Source organism: Perissodus microlepis, chromosome 9, assembly GCF_051167445.1.
Source record: "Perissodus microlepis isolate ML-2025 ecotype Zambia chromosome 9, ASM5116744v1, whole genome shotgun sequence".
In the NCBI taxonomy this organism is placed as follows: Eukaryota; Metazoa; Chordata; class Actinopteri; order Cichliformes; family Cichlidae; genus Perissodus; species Perissodus microlepis.
This window is the reverse complement of record NC_140469.1, coordinates 31,426,114-31,442,001: the sequence shown is the minus strand read 5'-3', so window position 1 is coordinate 31,442,001 and position 15,888 is coordinate 31,426,114. Positions and strand designations below refer to the sequence as shown.

General features: G+C 45.6%; 2 protein-coding genes across 3 annotated transcripts in view; one reads left to right on the top strand and one right to left on the bottom strand.

Moving 5' to 3' along the window:
* The window catches only part of rreb1a (ras responsive element binding protein 1a), a 54,169-nt gene extending 47,181 nt beyond the window's left edge, over positions 1-6,988 (top strand). For both annotated transcript variants that reach the window (XM_084939895.1, XM_084939896.1), the window contains one exon: positions 794-6,988. In XM_084939895.1, coding sequence (XP_084796021.1) covers positions 794-1,353 — 560 coding nt within the window. In that variant the 3' untranslated portion in view covers positions 1,354-6,988. The remainder of the gene's footprint in view (positions 1-793) is intronic.
* A 1,200-nt stretch (positions 6,989-8,188) lies between these two features.
* On the bottom strand, positions 8,189-14,692 carry rmc1 (regulator of MON1-CCZ1). The gene is made up of 20 exons (XM_084939897.1): positions 14,463-14,692; positions 13,887-13,963; positions 13,305-13,389; positions 12,914-12,970; positions 12,749-12,835; positions 12,288-12,428; positions 11,959-12,062; positions 11,787-11,876; positions 11,584-11,689; positions 11,381-11,489; positions 10,962-11,006; positions 10,835-10,888; positions 10,415-10,543; positions 9,981-10,087; positions 9,780-9,899; positions 9,615-9,692; positions 9,436-9,540; positions 9,213-9,281; positions 9,044-9,131; positions 8,189-8,956 (listed from the first exon to the last, which is right to left on the bottom strand). The coding sequence occupies exons 1-20, from the start codon at positions 14,559-14,561 to the stop codon at positions 8,739-8,741; spliced, it is 1,968 nt and encodes a 655-aa protein (XP_084796023.1). The 5' UTR covers positions 14,562-14,692; the 3' UTR covers positions 8,189-8,738.
* Between the last annotated feature and the right edge of the window lie 1,196 nt (positions 14,693-15,888).

Genomic DNA, 15,888 nt, shown 5'->3' with positions numbered 1-15,888 from the left:
CCTGAGGTCACACACAGGTACGACACACCTGAGGTCACACACAGGTACGACACACCTGAGGTCACACACCTGAGGTCACACACCTGAGGTCACACACAGGTACGACACACCTGAGGTCACACACCTGAGGTCACACACAGGTACGACACACCTGAGGTCACACACCTGAGGTCACACACAGGTACGACACACCTGAGGTCACACACCTGACATCACACACCTGAGGTCACACACCTGAGGTCACACACAGGTACGACACACCTGAGGTCACACACCTGAGGTCACACACCTGAGGTCACACACAGGTACGACACACCTGAGGTCACACACCTGAGGTCACACACCTGACATCACACACCTGAGGTCACACACCTGAGGTCACACACAGGTACGACACACCTGAGGTCACACACCTGACGTCACACACTTGAGGTCACACACCTGAGGTCACACACTTGAGGTCACACACCTGAGGTCACACACCTGAGGTCACACACAGGTACGACACACCTGAGGTCACACACCTGACGTCACACACTTGAGGTCACACACCTGAGGTCACACACTTGAGGTCACACACCTGAGGTCACACACTTGAGGTCACACACCTGAGGTCACACACCTGAGGTCACACACAGGTACGACACACCTGAGGTCACACACCTGAGGTCACACAGGTCACCTGTGGCTGTGAATGTTGTGGTCTTTTTGTGGTTATACATTTATGACTGTTCTTGTTGTTGTTACCTGTATTGTCTTCCTCGCTCTGACTCCTCGCTCGTGCTGCCCCCAGGTGAGCGTCCTTATCAGTGTCAGACCTGTGAGAGGACCTTCACCCTGAAGCACAGCCTGGTCCGGCACCAAAGGATCCATCTGAAACTCCGCGGTGCTGACGGCTCCTCTGGCGCCAACGACGACGCCGGCAGCGAGGACGGTGACTCCTGCACCCCGACCCCGACCTCCACCTGCCCGCCCTCAGAGAACGAGAGTGAGTGCGGGAGCGCCGCAGCCGGGATGAAGGAGCTGGAGGAGGAGGATGTGAAAGACGAGGGGGAGGAACAGAGCCCTTCGAAACCAACAGAGTCCGGTGGGGACTCGGATCCTGCGACCGCCGTCGACTCGACTCCCAGCCGCCAAGCTACTGACACAAAGACAACTACTAGCGCCGAATTGACATCTGACCCAAACGCCTCCAAAGACCCCTCTCACTCCTCCTCCAACTGCCCGCCAGGGGAAGCGGCAGCAGCCACTCCCACCCAGGGCTTTATCCAGGGGCTGCTGGAGATCCACGCCAAGCCCCCTCTGGAGCACATCCTGCCCAACGGAGAGCCTCCTCTGGTGGGCGTGGAGTGAGGGCGAACCCCTAACCACAACACCGCAGTGCCATACGGTCGGAGAGACGCTACACCTTTGATGACGATGCAAAAACCAGCCCTGAAACCCTTTTTGATAGAGAGACGAAATCCTCGTTTTCTTGAAGTGCCTTACTACTAGTCCTAAAAGATGTTTTTGCTATATCTTTATCTGCATTATTACGGAGAATGGATCTAATTTTTATAGCTTTTTATGATGACAATGATTTACATAAGATTTTTTTGTGCGGGGGAATCTATATTTCAGCAATAAAAAGAATAAAGTTACGATTTATTATTGTTCTAGATTTTTCTTAGAGAAATGATCAACTTTGGAGACGCCAAGAGACAGACAGAGACTGAGACATGGCATCTGCCATTCTTCTTCGGTATTTAAATTAAGAGCTGGACGTTGCGACACACGTGTCTGAACAATATGCTTTCACAACGTTTCGGATTTCCTAAATTAGAAATTCACCAACCGCTTGTCCGGTTTGACCAGTCGATATTTTTGATATGTTTTGGATAAAACTGAAGAGCGAGGCGACAGCTGCACGGCTGCCGAAGCGGCCCAGATTCACCAGCAATGACCGGCGGCCACCACCGTCAACTGGCGGCCGCCTGCCACCGTGTGACCGAGGTAGCTTTTTTCTGTTTTGTTTTTGTAACTGGAAAACGCCTCGCCGTTGTTCCGACTCTCGGCCGGCTCGGCAAAACACAAGAAAACATTCACGAACTTCTCAAAGTCGCATTTCTGTGTGAAGAGGAACTCTTGAAAGGGCAGAAAATAGTGTTTGTGTTCTCCGTGTTTCTTCTTCCTGTTTTGTTTTTTTAAACCCATCACACTATTGATCCCTGAAGCCACCCTGTGAGTCGGCCTGTGTGTGTGTTCATAATTTCTCACTCATAATCATTCTCAGTTGATTCCATGTGTGTACAGAGAGTTAATTTGTGGCACGTGATGCTCGAGTATTTTCTGTTTTTCTGCATGTGTGCGATTACCAGTGACATTTAGGTGTAGGGATGGGAATTTGTTTTCGTGGATTTTTTTTATATATATGTAACTGAACAAATCAAAAGGTTTTGTGTTTGTGTATGGGTGTGAGTGTGAGTGTGAGTGTGCGCGACTCCCACCTGTCTCTCATCGTCACCCTCTAGTATTCTTATAGGGTTTATTACAGGGCCTCCAGCGTGCTAATGTGTAACGCCGCTAATACCTGACTTAGGTTCAGTTTACCTCAACTTCTGCTTTTTAACTGCAACCATTAAAGCAACAGACGAGCAGCTCTGTAGGCAACCCTTTAAATCCTATGTCTTCCTAAGCTGGGCTAATGCTCTGCAGGCCAGGTTTCTACTGTGGGCCAAATCAAAGCAAGCCAGGGCTAACTCATTAGTGTAGCTTCAAACACGGCATGCACACTAACCCAAATAGAACCCAAATAAAAGCTAATTTAGTAGAACATAGAAATGGCAAGGAATTTGTTAATACCACAGTTAAAAACCGGTATCATGCTAGCTAGCTGTATTTTACCTACATTGGCATCAGCTTTTCTTCAGGAGCAATTAGACATTAGAAAATGTTAGGGTTAGTTTGGAAAAACTGACCAGAGCAGGCAAGATAAACCCTAAGATATCAAAATAGTAAAAAGGTAGTATTAGATGGCAATAACTGACTATAACAAAGCTAGCAACGGATTAACTTGGTTAAATAACTTGGTATGGTTAGTTGGCCCGTCTTATCTCTAATATAAGCTTAGGTTTTCTTATTGGGTTCCAACATATCGCCCACAGGCTAAAAATGCTACAGGCTAGCTAGAATTAACCAGCCTGCCCAGACTTGTGTTTACTCTGCTAACGTTTTGGTTTGGTTAGTTAGCTCTAGCTAGCTCTGATTACAACGTTGGGTTTTGCTAATTGGATCCTGGGACATCACCTACCTACTGGGTAAAAACATATCTTAACTAATATTAACTGACCGGATTAGATAAGACCAAACATGACTAAGCTAGTTAGCAGGATTTCTAGCTAAGTGTCAGCCTAGCTAGTCCTCTTACAGTATTATCCGTGTTTCTTGAGTTGGCCCTGGACTTGTTTAGCACTGTTTGTCCCATTTTACCCCCACCTTTTCTTCTGAAAGTACATGAGGACTTGTACCTCTTTTGTGTTCATCTGTGCTGATACAAAGAGAACAACTAAAAACGTTCAGTTTCTATTTGACATGTACTTTGCTTGTGTTTTGGAAACTATGTAGTGAGAGTTGGTTAGGGCTGGGCGATGAGGCTAAGAATCTGAGCACAATTTAAAAAAACAAATAAATAAATATCAGTTGTGAAAGCTTGTTCCTGCAATTCGGGGGGGAAATGTATTTGTCTTCCGTAGGTTGACGTTTGAAGTTATGTATCTTGAAATTTCAAGATCCTGAAAAGTAACTTGAAAGTTAAACTTACCAACTCAAAATTTCATGTCTTGATATCTCTGCTTTTACTGAGCAGTAACCTTAAAAATCAAGATACTCAATAGTACTATTCAATTTTTGAAATATCTAAACTGAACTGTTAAAATTTTGACATATCTTTTACCTGGCGATTACTTTTGTATTATTATTATTACCTGAAGGAAACAAGCTTCCATACACAGTTACTATAATATAAATCAGTGCATTATTTATTTGAAGTTTAAAGGCCCGGTGCTTGAAAATGTTGACGTTTGCTGCTGGATAAGTCGTATGGAATTGAGGGTCTGCGTCTACTAACAACACTAGTTTGGGACTGTAATTACTTTCTGCTATTTGAAGAAAAAATAATGCCTGATGTTAGCTGATCTGTTCATTCTCCAGATTATAAATTGACAAATGTCATTTCCAAACTACTGAAGCAGAGTTACCTTTCTAACTGAGGATATCTTTGCCCTTCCAGCATTCGCAAAACCATTATTGAGCTTTTGTTAAATTTTTATTGAGTTCATACTGTGATAACCACTGTTGCTGTTTTATCGCCCAGCCCTAAGGTGGATTTGTGGTTAAGAATTTGGCATTATAGACAATCAGTTAATTTTCAAAATGATCCCTTTAGCTGTACGTTGAAAGAGGAGCTAAATGAAGGGGTGAGAGGGATGGGCGGATGGGTCGGTTGGAGTGGGGGTGAAATCACGACACTATTTTGTGTTCCCGAACTGTATTACCCGCTGCACAAACAAACACAAATAAAAGGGCTAACGTCACCCCTGGACCAGCCTATCCAAACGAACCCATAACAGGAGGGCTATTGATCCTGATAGCATGTATATGTTTTCTTTTTCATGTAAAGATTGATAATACTTAATAATCTTGTACATATTCTTTTTTTTTTTTTTAAATATCAAGCAACCTCATAAGCAAATCAAACCTCAGCGGCTCATAACGGAACTGTAGGCCAGCAGCAGTCAGCCATTTACTCGAGATATATTGAACAACCACAACTGAGCTGACTTGTAGCTGCCGTTAAGTGGCACTAACAACTTCCAAAACTACTACTACTATTAATACTATTAGTAATATTAGCATGGACTGTCGTAACACAATCAAGAGAGAAAGGGAGTCAGTTTCCTCCATTTTGTAATGTTTATTTTTGTCAATACATCAAATCATTTGGGCCTCACAAACGTTTAATGAAATTTAGAAAGCTAAAAATGTAAAATTTCCCTTTTTGAGCTGTTAATGAATAAAAATTAAATATTAGTTTCTTTCAAAGCAGAGCGAGTCCCAATACAGCATTCATTCCTCCGTTATTTTCAGCCGCTAACATCTCATCTAAAGCTGTGAAAACTTCAACTGAAAATTATACATTTGCATTTAGATCATTTTGATTTGGAAAATACGAAGATAATCAAAAGTTTTTGAAAATGTTTGGCTTTTCCTCTTGTTTTAGTGCCTTAGCAGTTATGTTGTTGCTCAAAATTGAAAAAAAGTATTAAAGCTTGTAGGCTAGTGGCTAACAATAATCCATCACGCTAGCTAGCTTACTAGCTTATTTATTTTTAGCTTAGTCAGCATCGATTGATTAATGCATTTGAATCATGTTTAATAAATGTAAAAAACAAACAAACTATGGAGCAGATTATGGAAGAAACTAGCTAAAAGTTAGCTAAAATGCTAACAGCCTGTCTTTTTTTTTTTTTTAAATAAAGATAGCGTCGTCTAAATAGTTTGTCAGCGGCTTAAATCGGCTTAAAATTTTCCATAATTGAAGCATTTCCTCAGAGTTTAATAGAATGTATCAGCATTTCCATAGATTTACTTCAGTAATGTTTTTTAAATGAATTTGTTCCTAAGCTAGATTGGTGATTTTTTTATTTTATTTATTTATTTATTTTGCAACTTTCCCACTCTAGTCAAAGCGAGTAAAGTTAACCATGATGCTAATCACAGTTGAGTTAATAAGTTTCGTGGCCGGGAGGAAATCCTCCCTTTCTCTCTGAACTGTTTCCTGTTTTGTTAGCTCCCTCTGTACTCCCTCTCCCTCTGGATTACGTGTGTGTGCGTGCGCACGGCCATATGAATACTGGACTTCCATTCGAATGCACGTGGACTGTTTTTAAATGTATTTATTTGGAGCCCAGGCGAGTGTGTCTGTGTGTGTGTGTGTGTGTGTTTAGTTTCTACAATGACTTGAGAAGAAGCCATGTATTAAGAATATCACATTTATGCTGCAGAACTGTTTTGAGAAACTGATGGTTTGTGTCGTGGACTAACCGGCTCACCATAGGTGCAGCGGGCCGGGGTGCGAATCGGACTAGCAATAAGAATCCCTCTGAATCCAAAAAGCTTTATGTAGATCTCCTGTATATGAGTTGAGAACAGATTGTTTGGGTCTATTGGTTTTATTGTGTTGTTAGTTTTTGTTTCTTATTTTTTCCTCTATGATATATAAATGCGTATAAAACTGTGAAAATCCATTGTGTTCAGTTAAAGGGTGACTTTTAGGTTAGGTTTTTGTTTTTTTTGCATGTTAATCTAATTTGTTCAATTATGGATGATTTCTCTTTTCTCATCACTTCTTGTGCTACACACACACATATACATATATATATATACATATATATGTATATGAAATTATATATAACCTCGCTCTCAGGGTCTTTCACGAATCCATATTCAAAATGCTTCATGTTCTTATTTCCTGAGTTGCAACTTGTCCTGATTACGTTGTCTCTCTTTTTTTTTTTCTTTTTTTTAATAATGATTCAGAACTGTCAATCACTACATTTAGCACTTGACTGTGAACTCGTCAAAAACAAATGTGTGGTTGGATTAAAAGACAGACCCCCCCCCCTCCTTCCACACACAGATATTTGGTTGAAGTCCTCCTCTGGTTCGGTTTTGCCCTCCTGTGTAACGTTGCGTCCCGGTCAGAGGTCAAAGGGAACGTCAGAGAGGAGATTTCTAAACACACTCGCACAAATGCTGGACCTCAATCAGAAAGCATTAAGACACAATCGTCTGAAAAACGTTGATTTCTTTTCCTCTGTGGTGGTTTCCCTCGTCTGTCCTCTCAAACATGACAGTGTTTCACAAAGTCAAGAGATGTAAACCTGTTCTGTACTCAACCCAATAAGAGAAAGCAATAAAGAATATATCAAGGAAAGGTGTGTGAATCAAAGACCGTCCACGGCTTTTTTGTCACAAGTGTTTAAATGACAGTTTTAGGAGGCAAATGTTATGTAAAAAAACCAACAAATTCCAGTCTAGTTATTGGAGAAAATATCTAATCTTATTCAGTTCATATTTACATTACACTACATTGTGTTCTTTAACGCTGTAGTGTAGTATTTTTGCGGGACAGGAGGGTTTCTATCAGATTCCTAAAGTTTTATTTGTCGTCTGATAGACAAAAATATACTTCAGTGTTGAGTAAAAGTACAGCAGAGGACGGTAGAGTTGGTACTCTTTTCTGCATCTTGAAGGACCAGAGTCCCTGTAGAAGCACGTTTTGCCATGAATCTATGGATTTATCTGGGTGATTACACTGAAGTGTCAATCTGAATGATTAGAGATCAATAACTTTAACATCTGAATCTGGCAAGTACAGAATCATCGACCAAATCTGACGAAACAAACTTTTCGTTAAAGTTTCCTTGCACACGCAGTCACACCTTAGGCGAAGGTCTCGGCCCACCACATTGCTTTGCCTGGGAAATGGAAGGAGCCGTTTACTGAAGCATCTGCAAACATGCATGAAGGTACAGCGTATGAGACAAAAACGGAGTAAATAGACTTCTCAAGAAGTCCGCACAGTCTGAACGCTCCGAGGCAGCTTTCTTTCAGGAGCAGCTCTCCAGCCTTAAAGGACATTCAGAGCTTTTCTTTAGCTTTCAGCCGTCTGTCGATGACGCCACACTGCTTCAGTCACGCTGAGGTTCGGGCTCTGGGGGGCTGATGATGGGCTGCACTGCAAAAGAAAAAACTGCACTGACAATCAGACACTTTCCAGATGTTACTGCACGCTACAGTCTGATGGTGCTTTGTTCATAATGCCATCAAATTTTAACGAGATGTCCAGACTAAACCCAAACTCTCCTTCATACACGTCGATGGTTTGAGCCAAACATTTGAAATTTGAAATTTTCGCCCATCAGACTTGTTAAAAATGTTCTGGTACAAGAAGTGAAAATGGAAACCGGGATGCTGTGTGATCCTCGTGCTGACAGGTGTAGCTCAGGCAGTAGAGCAGCTGTGCTGGTTGGAGGGTTGGTGGTTCGATTCCAGGCTGCAGTCATGAACCCAAAGCTGCTGAACGTTAGATAAAAGTCCTTCAGTGACTGAGGTGTGTATGAGAACATTAATGGAACTGACACAGAACTGATTTTCAGTTAAACCTTTATTAGCTGCACACAGACATGTTGGATTTCATGACATTAAAACCTGTTCATACACAATAATTCATCTTTATCTTACGGAATATACACCTCACATTCACCCCACAAACACACAGCGGTGCAGGCTCTGGCCCCTCCCACAACAGGTGATATCAGAGCGACGTTTCACCTGAGCTGCTTTCCACTGAGAACACGCACACAAACTAACCTGGAATCATTTACAGGTCAGGATCACCTGTGCAGGTAAACCCGACCGCATGAAGGTGTTAGAGCCGCGGAGGAGGAAGGAGTCAGACGACACACTTCAGTGATTTTAGCAAAAACAATCATAAACACATCCTGTTAACATTTAAGGTGGAGCAGCAGGGATCGGGCCACAGTAACACCACCTTTTCTTAATCCTGGGGGCGGCATGCTAGGATGCTCTGTGGCGTCACGCTCTCACGGTTTCCTGCAGCAGCACACTCGTGTGCACGTGAACGTACGCGATGATTTGCGTCCCGTCGGGTCGTCTCCTCGCCGAGGAGACCGGGCTCACACGGTGGAGGGCTTCATCAACGCCTGCTCCCCAAACAGCTGCTTGAAGTGAGCCACGTGCTCCTCGCAGTGCTCACCTGGGTTGAAGGCGGGGCTTCCCCTGAGTCGCTGGTTTCTCTGCTGGAACGACCTAAACACCGTGTAGAACAGCATCTGGTCTCCGGTCTGCTGCGCCGCGTCCAGGAACTTCCGCGCAGACGCGTTGTCGTGGCCACCTGCGCCGGGAGAAACACGTCAGGGTGAGTTTGCGTTAAACACATTCGTGTGTGTGTGAAGGAGGAAACATCTCAGGATCAACGCACCGACGCTGCGGATGAATCTGAGCGCGCCCAGAACCTGCTGCTTCGACAGCAGAACCTCGATGATCTCGTCGTTGGCCGTGGACAGACGCTGTGAACGCAAACGGGAAGTTTACAGCGATGAACCAAAGAAATGACCACGTGAAGGTTTTTAAGCTTCTTTGTTTGGTACCTTCAGCATGTCCAGGGACAGCTGGTGTGCGGGTGGGTACGTGCTCTCCAGAGACAGCAGCAAACACGCCTGAGAGGACACAATTCAACAATGAGACACTGAAACGATGGACGTAACCAGCACGTCGAGGAAGACGAGCTCCGCTCGGGCTCAACGGGAGACGAGGGGCGTCGAGAGACCTGCAGACTCGGCGTTTCAGGATGAGCTCCTGGTTTGAACTCACCAGAGGTTTGGAGTCGCTGAGGACGTGGTACTGCAGGAACTGGTGCAGCATGTAGAACAGGTTGTGTTGCACCAGCGTCTTGATCACCAGCTCGTACAGGTAATGCTGCAAAAAACCATCACAGGTGTTACCAGGACGAGTCACAATCCCAGCCTGCTCGCGTGGCTCTGCTGAGTTACCTGGACGGTGATCTGGAACTGGTTCAGAGAGCGGATGTACTCCATCAGCACGGCGATGATGAACTTGTGGGAGACGCCCTGCGGGACGCACAGAGCAGGAAGTTCATCACATCACCTGGTTTGAAAACGTTTGGGTGGAAACTCACAGGAGCCCGTGCGGCGTACCTTCCTCTCCGTGAACGAGGACAGGACGTGCGTGTACATGTCCGACTGGTCGATGACGGCCTGAGTTCTGACCGGACGCTTCTGGGCGGTGCTTCCTCGGCTCGGTCCGGACTCCATCGCCTGCAAACGGGAAAAAAAAAAACCCTGTTAGAAATCAGATCAGGTGACTTTAGGGAGCAGGAAGCTCCGTGGGTGCCTCACCTGAGTGTAGCTCTGCTCCGCCTCCAGGTAATCTTTGTACACCTGGTTGAGTTTGTCAAACACGGTCGCCACAACAGGAAGACTTCCTTTCTCGCCGACCTCCAGAACTGCAACACAGACAGAAGAGTGGGACTTTGGCTCGTGGCACAGCTCGCCGTTCAGAGGAAATAAAAGCATGAATGTGCGAACTACAGGTCGAGCTGTTGCCTCAGATTGTGCCTGGTGTTACTGGTTTCACTGGTTTCACATCCACTCAGTCCCGGCTCACAGCTTATTTTATGTTTTACGGAGCATCAAAGCAGAAACGTCGACCCAGAGGAGCAGCTGGATCCTCAGGTGAGTCGCTCTGGTTTTCTTCATAACCAGAGCGCCGTCTCATCATCAGCTTTGATTTCTGATCAGAGTCTAAAGACGAGCGGCGGTTAGATACGCACTCTGCGAGCAGACCGACAGGATGACCATCTTGCACTCTCTGCGCCGTAACAGGAAGTCCATCAGTTTGCCTTTGTCCTGCAGCAGGTTGACTGTGGGCGGCAGCTTCACCTGCAGGTACCACAGGTAACCTGAAACAGCAGAAATGATGCTTTGGATGGTGGAACAATCATTTTTAGTCAGTTCACAGAATTATTGTTCGACTTATGTGCGAGAAAATGAAATGTCTCCGATGTCGGGCTCAGATAAAACAGGATTTTAGAGGTTTTATGTTGTAAAACAGGCTTTTCCATCATTAAACCTGTTTTCAGGTCTGCTCTACTGCAGGAGACGCCTGGACTGTGAACTTCAACCTCTCCATGGATTCACCCTGAGTGTAGCATTAAGTGTATTTTCTCCATTGTGCGCTTGCGTTTGCTCACCTTCGCTGGCGCTGATGATGATGTCCGGCTGGAAGACGCTCCAGGAGGAGGAGTCTGGAGTGACGCTGAGGAAAAGAAACGCCTGAGACTGACAGCGAATCAAACATTTGCTGTGAGGAAAGGATACAGAGCTGACACGGCACCGGAGGCTGCGAAGGAACGGCCGCCGGCCCTGCGGGGAAGACGAGAGGACGGTGAAGAAGAAGCACAGCTTCACAGCAGAGCTCAGGTCACTGCTGTGCGTCACCTTCATGACTAACTAAGCAGCATCGTCGATAAACAGCAGAGGTCCTGAGTCGGTGCCAACCTCACGCTCCGTGCTTCTAATCCAAGCTTTCGATGCTTTGCTCCTCTCAGCTGCAGTTTTGTGTCACAGCTACTTAAAGATGCAGACGTAGGTTCGATTCTGTGTTCTTCTCACGGGTGCCTGTAACTCCTCTGCTGTTAATCACATATTTCCTGTTCAACTAATTCATTTCATCTATTTAAAGCTGAACGTTTGCAGTTCGATCACAGCTTGCATTCATCGGTAGGTTTCGTGCGTACCTGACAGCGGGATCCTGTAGGGGTGGATGGACCTGGCAGGCAGGACGGGCTGGTGGATGTTCAGGGCACAGTCGGGCTCCTTCAGCTTGATGTCGAAGATCAGCGACGTCTGAATCACAGAGCATGAAGCCGGTTTAATAAAAACACCTGAGATCGTCAGCTCCACCGTGCCCGACGCCTCAGAGGAAGGACGGGGCTCTAACCTGCGAGCTCTGGTGATGAACCACCACCAGGTTGTCGACGATGTTCAGAGCGAACTTGCCCGTCGTGTTCAGCTTCAGCACGTGACTCTTCTTACAGGAACCTTCCCTGAAGCACACAGAGGGAGCACGGGAGCCTGAATTTAAAGCATCAACGCGTTTTAAAGCTCAAGTCCACCAATCAGCAGACGCTGCGGAGCGTTTACCTGGACAGGTGGTACAGCACCACCTCTGCACTGGGACTGTTGGCCGTCCTCGAGTGATGCTTCAGGTACATCACGTACAGCTGACCATAGCTGCAAACACACACAGTTAAGTCATTGTTTTTTTTTTTTTAAGTGGAGCATAAACAAAAAAATAACCCAGCCTGTGAATTACATGGTTGCCATGGCGATGTCTCTCTCCGACAGGCTGAGTTTGGCGGGTTTGGGGACAACCGGCAGCTCGATCTCAAACTTGGACATCTTGGACATGGTCCCGTTCTGGAACAGCAAAATCAAGACAACAAAGTTCATTCACATCAGCTGACCTCGACTGCAGGTGAAGCCACGCCCACTCTATAAATGATCCATTCAGGATGCACAATGAAGCCGCCGTGGATGTGCTGCTGCACAGAAACGGCCTCTAAACCGACCAATGAACACACGCGCACTGAAATCAAAATGACGACCTTTGTGTTGCTATAGCGACGTGAGTATCCGCCTCACCCTGAAGGCGAAGGGCTGCAGGATGTTCCCCTGCACGGTGGTGGACAGCAGGATGACGGCGGTCTCGGGGCAGTACTGGTACCAGTTCACGTTGATGCTCTGACTCTTCAGCAGCTTCAGGCTGCGCTTGTCTGGAAACACCTGAGCACACAGGAGGTCATGACATCACAGCTAAACAGGTAAAGCTCAGGTGAGCCTGAGGCACAGACACAAAAACACTTTTCACGTTTATCGTCTTAAATGACGAGAACCAAAGTGCCAGGCATCAAACTGATGTCACTTCCTGTTTGTCCTTGTAGAACGCACAAATGTGGAGATGAGACGTTTCAACAGGTCATTAAAACACTGAATTGTTCCTTTGAACTCTCCAATCAGAGGACATTGTATGAAGTTTTGTGTCACATGACCACGCAGAGCCAAACACGCAGCACAGCTCTCTGTGGGCGAGCTGTTCGGGTTACCTGGTAAAACTCGATTCCCTGGTCGGTTATGAAGACGACCTCGTTCCAGTTGGTCCAACAGAAACCTAAAATGTTGGCGTTCTTCGTCTGCGGGGCGACACAAACATCATGAGCCCAGTTTATCCGTCAGCAGACGGCCCGCAAACAGCAGGAACTGCAGCGTACCTTACACTCCTGACTGAACTCTGTGTGCGGGTAGTCGGGGATGAAGTTGATGAAATCCTGCGAACACAAAAACAACGTTCGTCCGGATCAGAAACATTCAAAACAGAAACGTCACATTTGAAACGATCCCTAACCAAGCATGCGTGACGTGCATGACCAGAAGGAAAAAATAACAAACATTTACAATAAAAACTGAACTTTCAACAAAATCTGTAAATTCAACATTTACAAATAAAAAGGTTTGTATCATAAATTCTCCACTAGAGGCACAATTTTCATAAAATAAGTGTGCAGGATTTTAGAAACGAGACCACAATAAGGCGAAATAAGACAGGAGCCGCGCCGCTCCTCTGTGCCTAATAAGACCATGTCTGAGTGTCCCTGAACTCACCACAGACTTGGAGGTTCTCTGCACAGCCAGGATCTTGTTACCGATGGAAAACTTGATGCATTTTACTTCTCCTTTATCGTCCATCCTGACGAGTCAAACACACAGTTTACATAAGCATTCCCGTTTTACTGATCTAAACACTGCCAGTGAACGCATCGCTCCAGTTTCGGCCTCTCCAGTTAACCCTCAGAGTCACTCTGACCTCTGACCTGAAGGCTTTAAAGACCCAGCAGCAGCATGAAGCCGAGAGTTTCAGTATCTGGGACAAGTTATTCAACTTTCAGAGTGTCGTCAGGCATTGGGGAGATAACCTAAACCCACTTTAGATGGAACTTGCACACATAAAGGGAGGGGGGGGGGTGTCACAGGGAAGTGTGGGTTTGAGTTGAAGAACACCTCCCAAGCATACCCAGCTGCCCCGGGTGTGTAACGCCTTCATTAGCATCTCCAGGCCCGGCTTCAACCACCAAGAATAACCAAGAACCAGAGCTGTAAAGGTTTACCCTCATGTGGCGACAGGTACAAATAAAGATTAAAAACACGGATGTGCTTTATCTTTAAATCCCGGCTGAGCACACGAACCTGAAGGCGACGCTGTTCTTGTCATCAGGACCTTTAACCACCACCCCGGTGGCTCCACCTGAACGCACTGCGAACACCTGGGGAAAGAAAACAGAGCAGAGATGTAGGACAGCTGCACACAGGTGTGTTTAATATAACACGTAAACACCAGAGCGGTTTAAGTCTGAGAGCACTGTGTGACTCTGAGCAACTTTTATTGACATAAGAGATGAAAATTCCCTCTATCCGTCAAATATGCCGAAGAAGAGGCCACACCTGTAAAAACGAACAAACAAATTAAAGCATTTAAGGATTTGGTCAATGTTTCGGAGAATTCCACGTCAGCTGATCGTGGTTCAGATTAATCCCAGTTTAATAACAGCTGACAGTGAGTGAGTGTCCTCCGGTTTACTTCTTATTTTTCATAGTCAGAGTTTAATTTAAGCTAGTTAACATTCTAAATAAAAAGAATCAATTATTAAATATTTGTTTTAAATAAACTCCACTGTCACATTTTACCGTAAATGTTCCAGTTTTTGAACTTATTCATTTAAATCCGCTGGCAGAAGTTTTGCTAGCTGTTAGCCGTTAGCTCACCTGCTTGTTGGCCTCGTCGAAGAAGACGTTGTTGACGCTCGAGGCATGTTCGAACTGCACGGGGTTCTCGCTCAGCTCCAGGTAATGCTCCTCGGCCATCCTTCGCACCTGGCCGCCGCTTTATTTCGCAGTTTTCCGCTCGGTTCTGCCTCCAGACTCCGGGCTCTGATCGCGGAAGAAGAGCGAAGCAACCGGCCAGAGACACGACTTCCACTTCAGCCTTCACAATAAAAGCAGGAGTTTTATTGTTATATGTTTTTTCTTTCTTCTTCTTTTTACATTTCCCCCTGAATCCTCCATTAACTGAGGCTCTATATAAAACGGGGGTGGCTTCCAGCAGTGGCGTTGGTGTGGGAGTTGAGCTACTGCCTCTTGCAGGTCACTGCACAGTCAACAATACTGGTGCTTATTATTTTTAGTGTATCATTTTATATGTTAGGAGATATTTTTATTCTCCTTCATCTTTTTTCAGTTGCTCCCTGTAAGAGTGACCACAGCAGATCATCAGCCTCAGTGTCACGCTTTCCCTAGAATCAACCCTCTGTGCGTCCTCTTTCTCTACATCAGTGAACCTCTTCCTGTTTTCCTCCTGCCTGACAGCTTCATCTTCATCATCCGATGTCCATCATGTCCACAGTCACAGGGCTACAGTGTGCTCCTGGTGCAGATCCCGAGCTTGGATAAATCGGGAGGGTTGCATCAGGTGTAACGTTTTGGGCAAATCAAACAAGCGGATCATAAAGAAGGAAATTACTTTCCCCCAGCTCGCACAGGGGTGCTCAGCAATCGGGTGTGAGAGACAAGATCAGAAATAATGTCTGAGGCCGTTTTTCACAAAGTTAAAGTTGTTCAGTGTCTTCTGGAGCAGCATCTGTGAAGCAGATTTACCAACCTGACCTCATCTCTTACCAACAGCTGTGGGCACCAGCAGAAGTGAACTTCTTCCAAAGAGTGTGTAGACTCTGCCTGAGAGACAGGAAACAGTACTCCACATTACAAGGTGCAAACCAAGGTGGTTCAGCATGTGACCAGGACGCCTCCTCCTGGATGACCTGGATGTGGATGGGTGCCTGAAGATGGATGCAGCTGACATGGAACACCAGCAGGAATATTTGACCATTTCCCAAACAAGATCTTGTGTTTGGTGCAGGAATCGTAATAATCAGATAAAAAAGGAAAGCACCCGTTGGACACCTGTTTATGAGAGATGTGATCAGCTTATCAGGTCGTTTATGTTTCGTCATACTTTTAATGTTCACTACAGGACTAGTCCTGCTTTAGGACACAGTTAACGTGGATGTTCTTAACTTATTAGCATCCCTCCAAAGTAGGGTCAAAGGGCAAAAAAACCCACTTTTATTCTGAAGGCCATCAGTTTACGCAGGAAGTCCCCCTCACACAAAGTCATGTGACAGATCATGTGCTG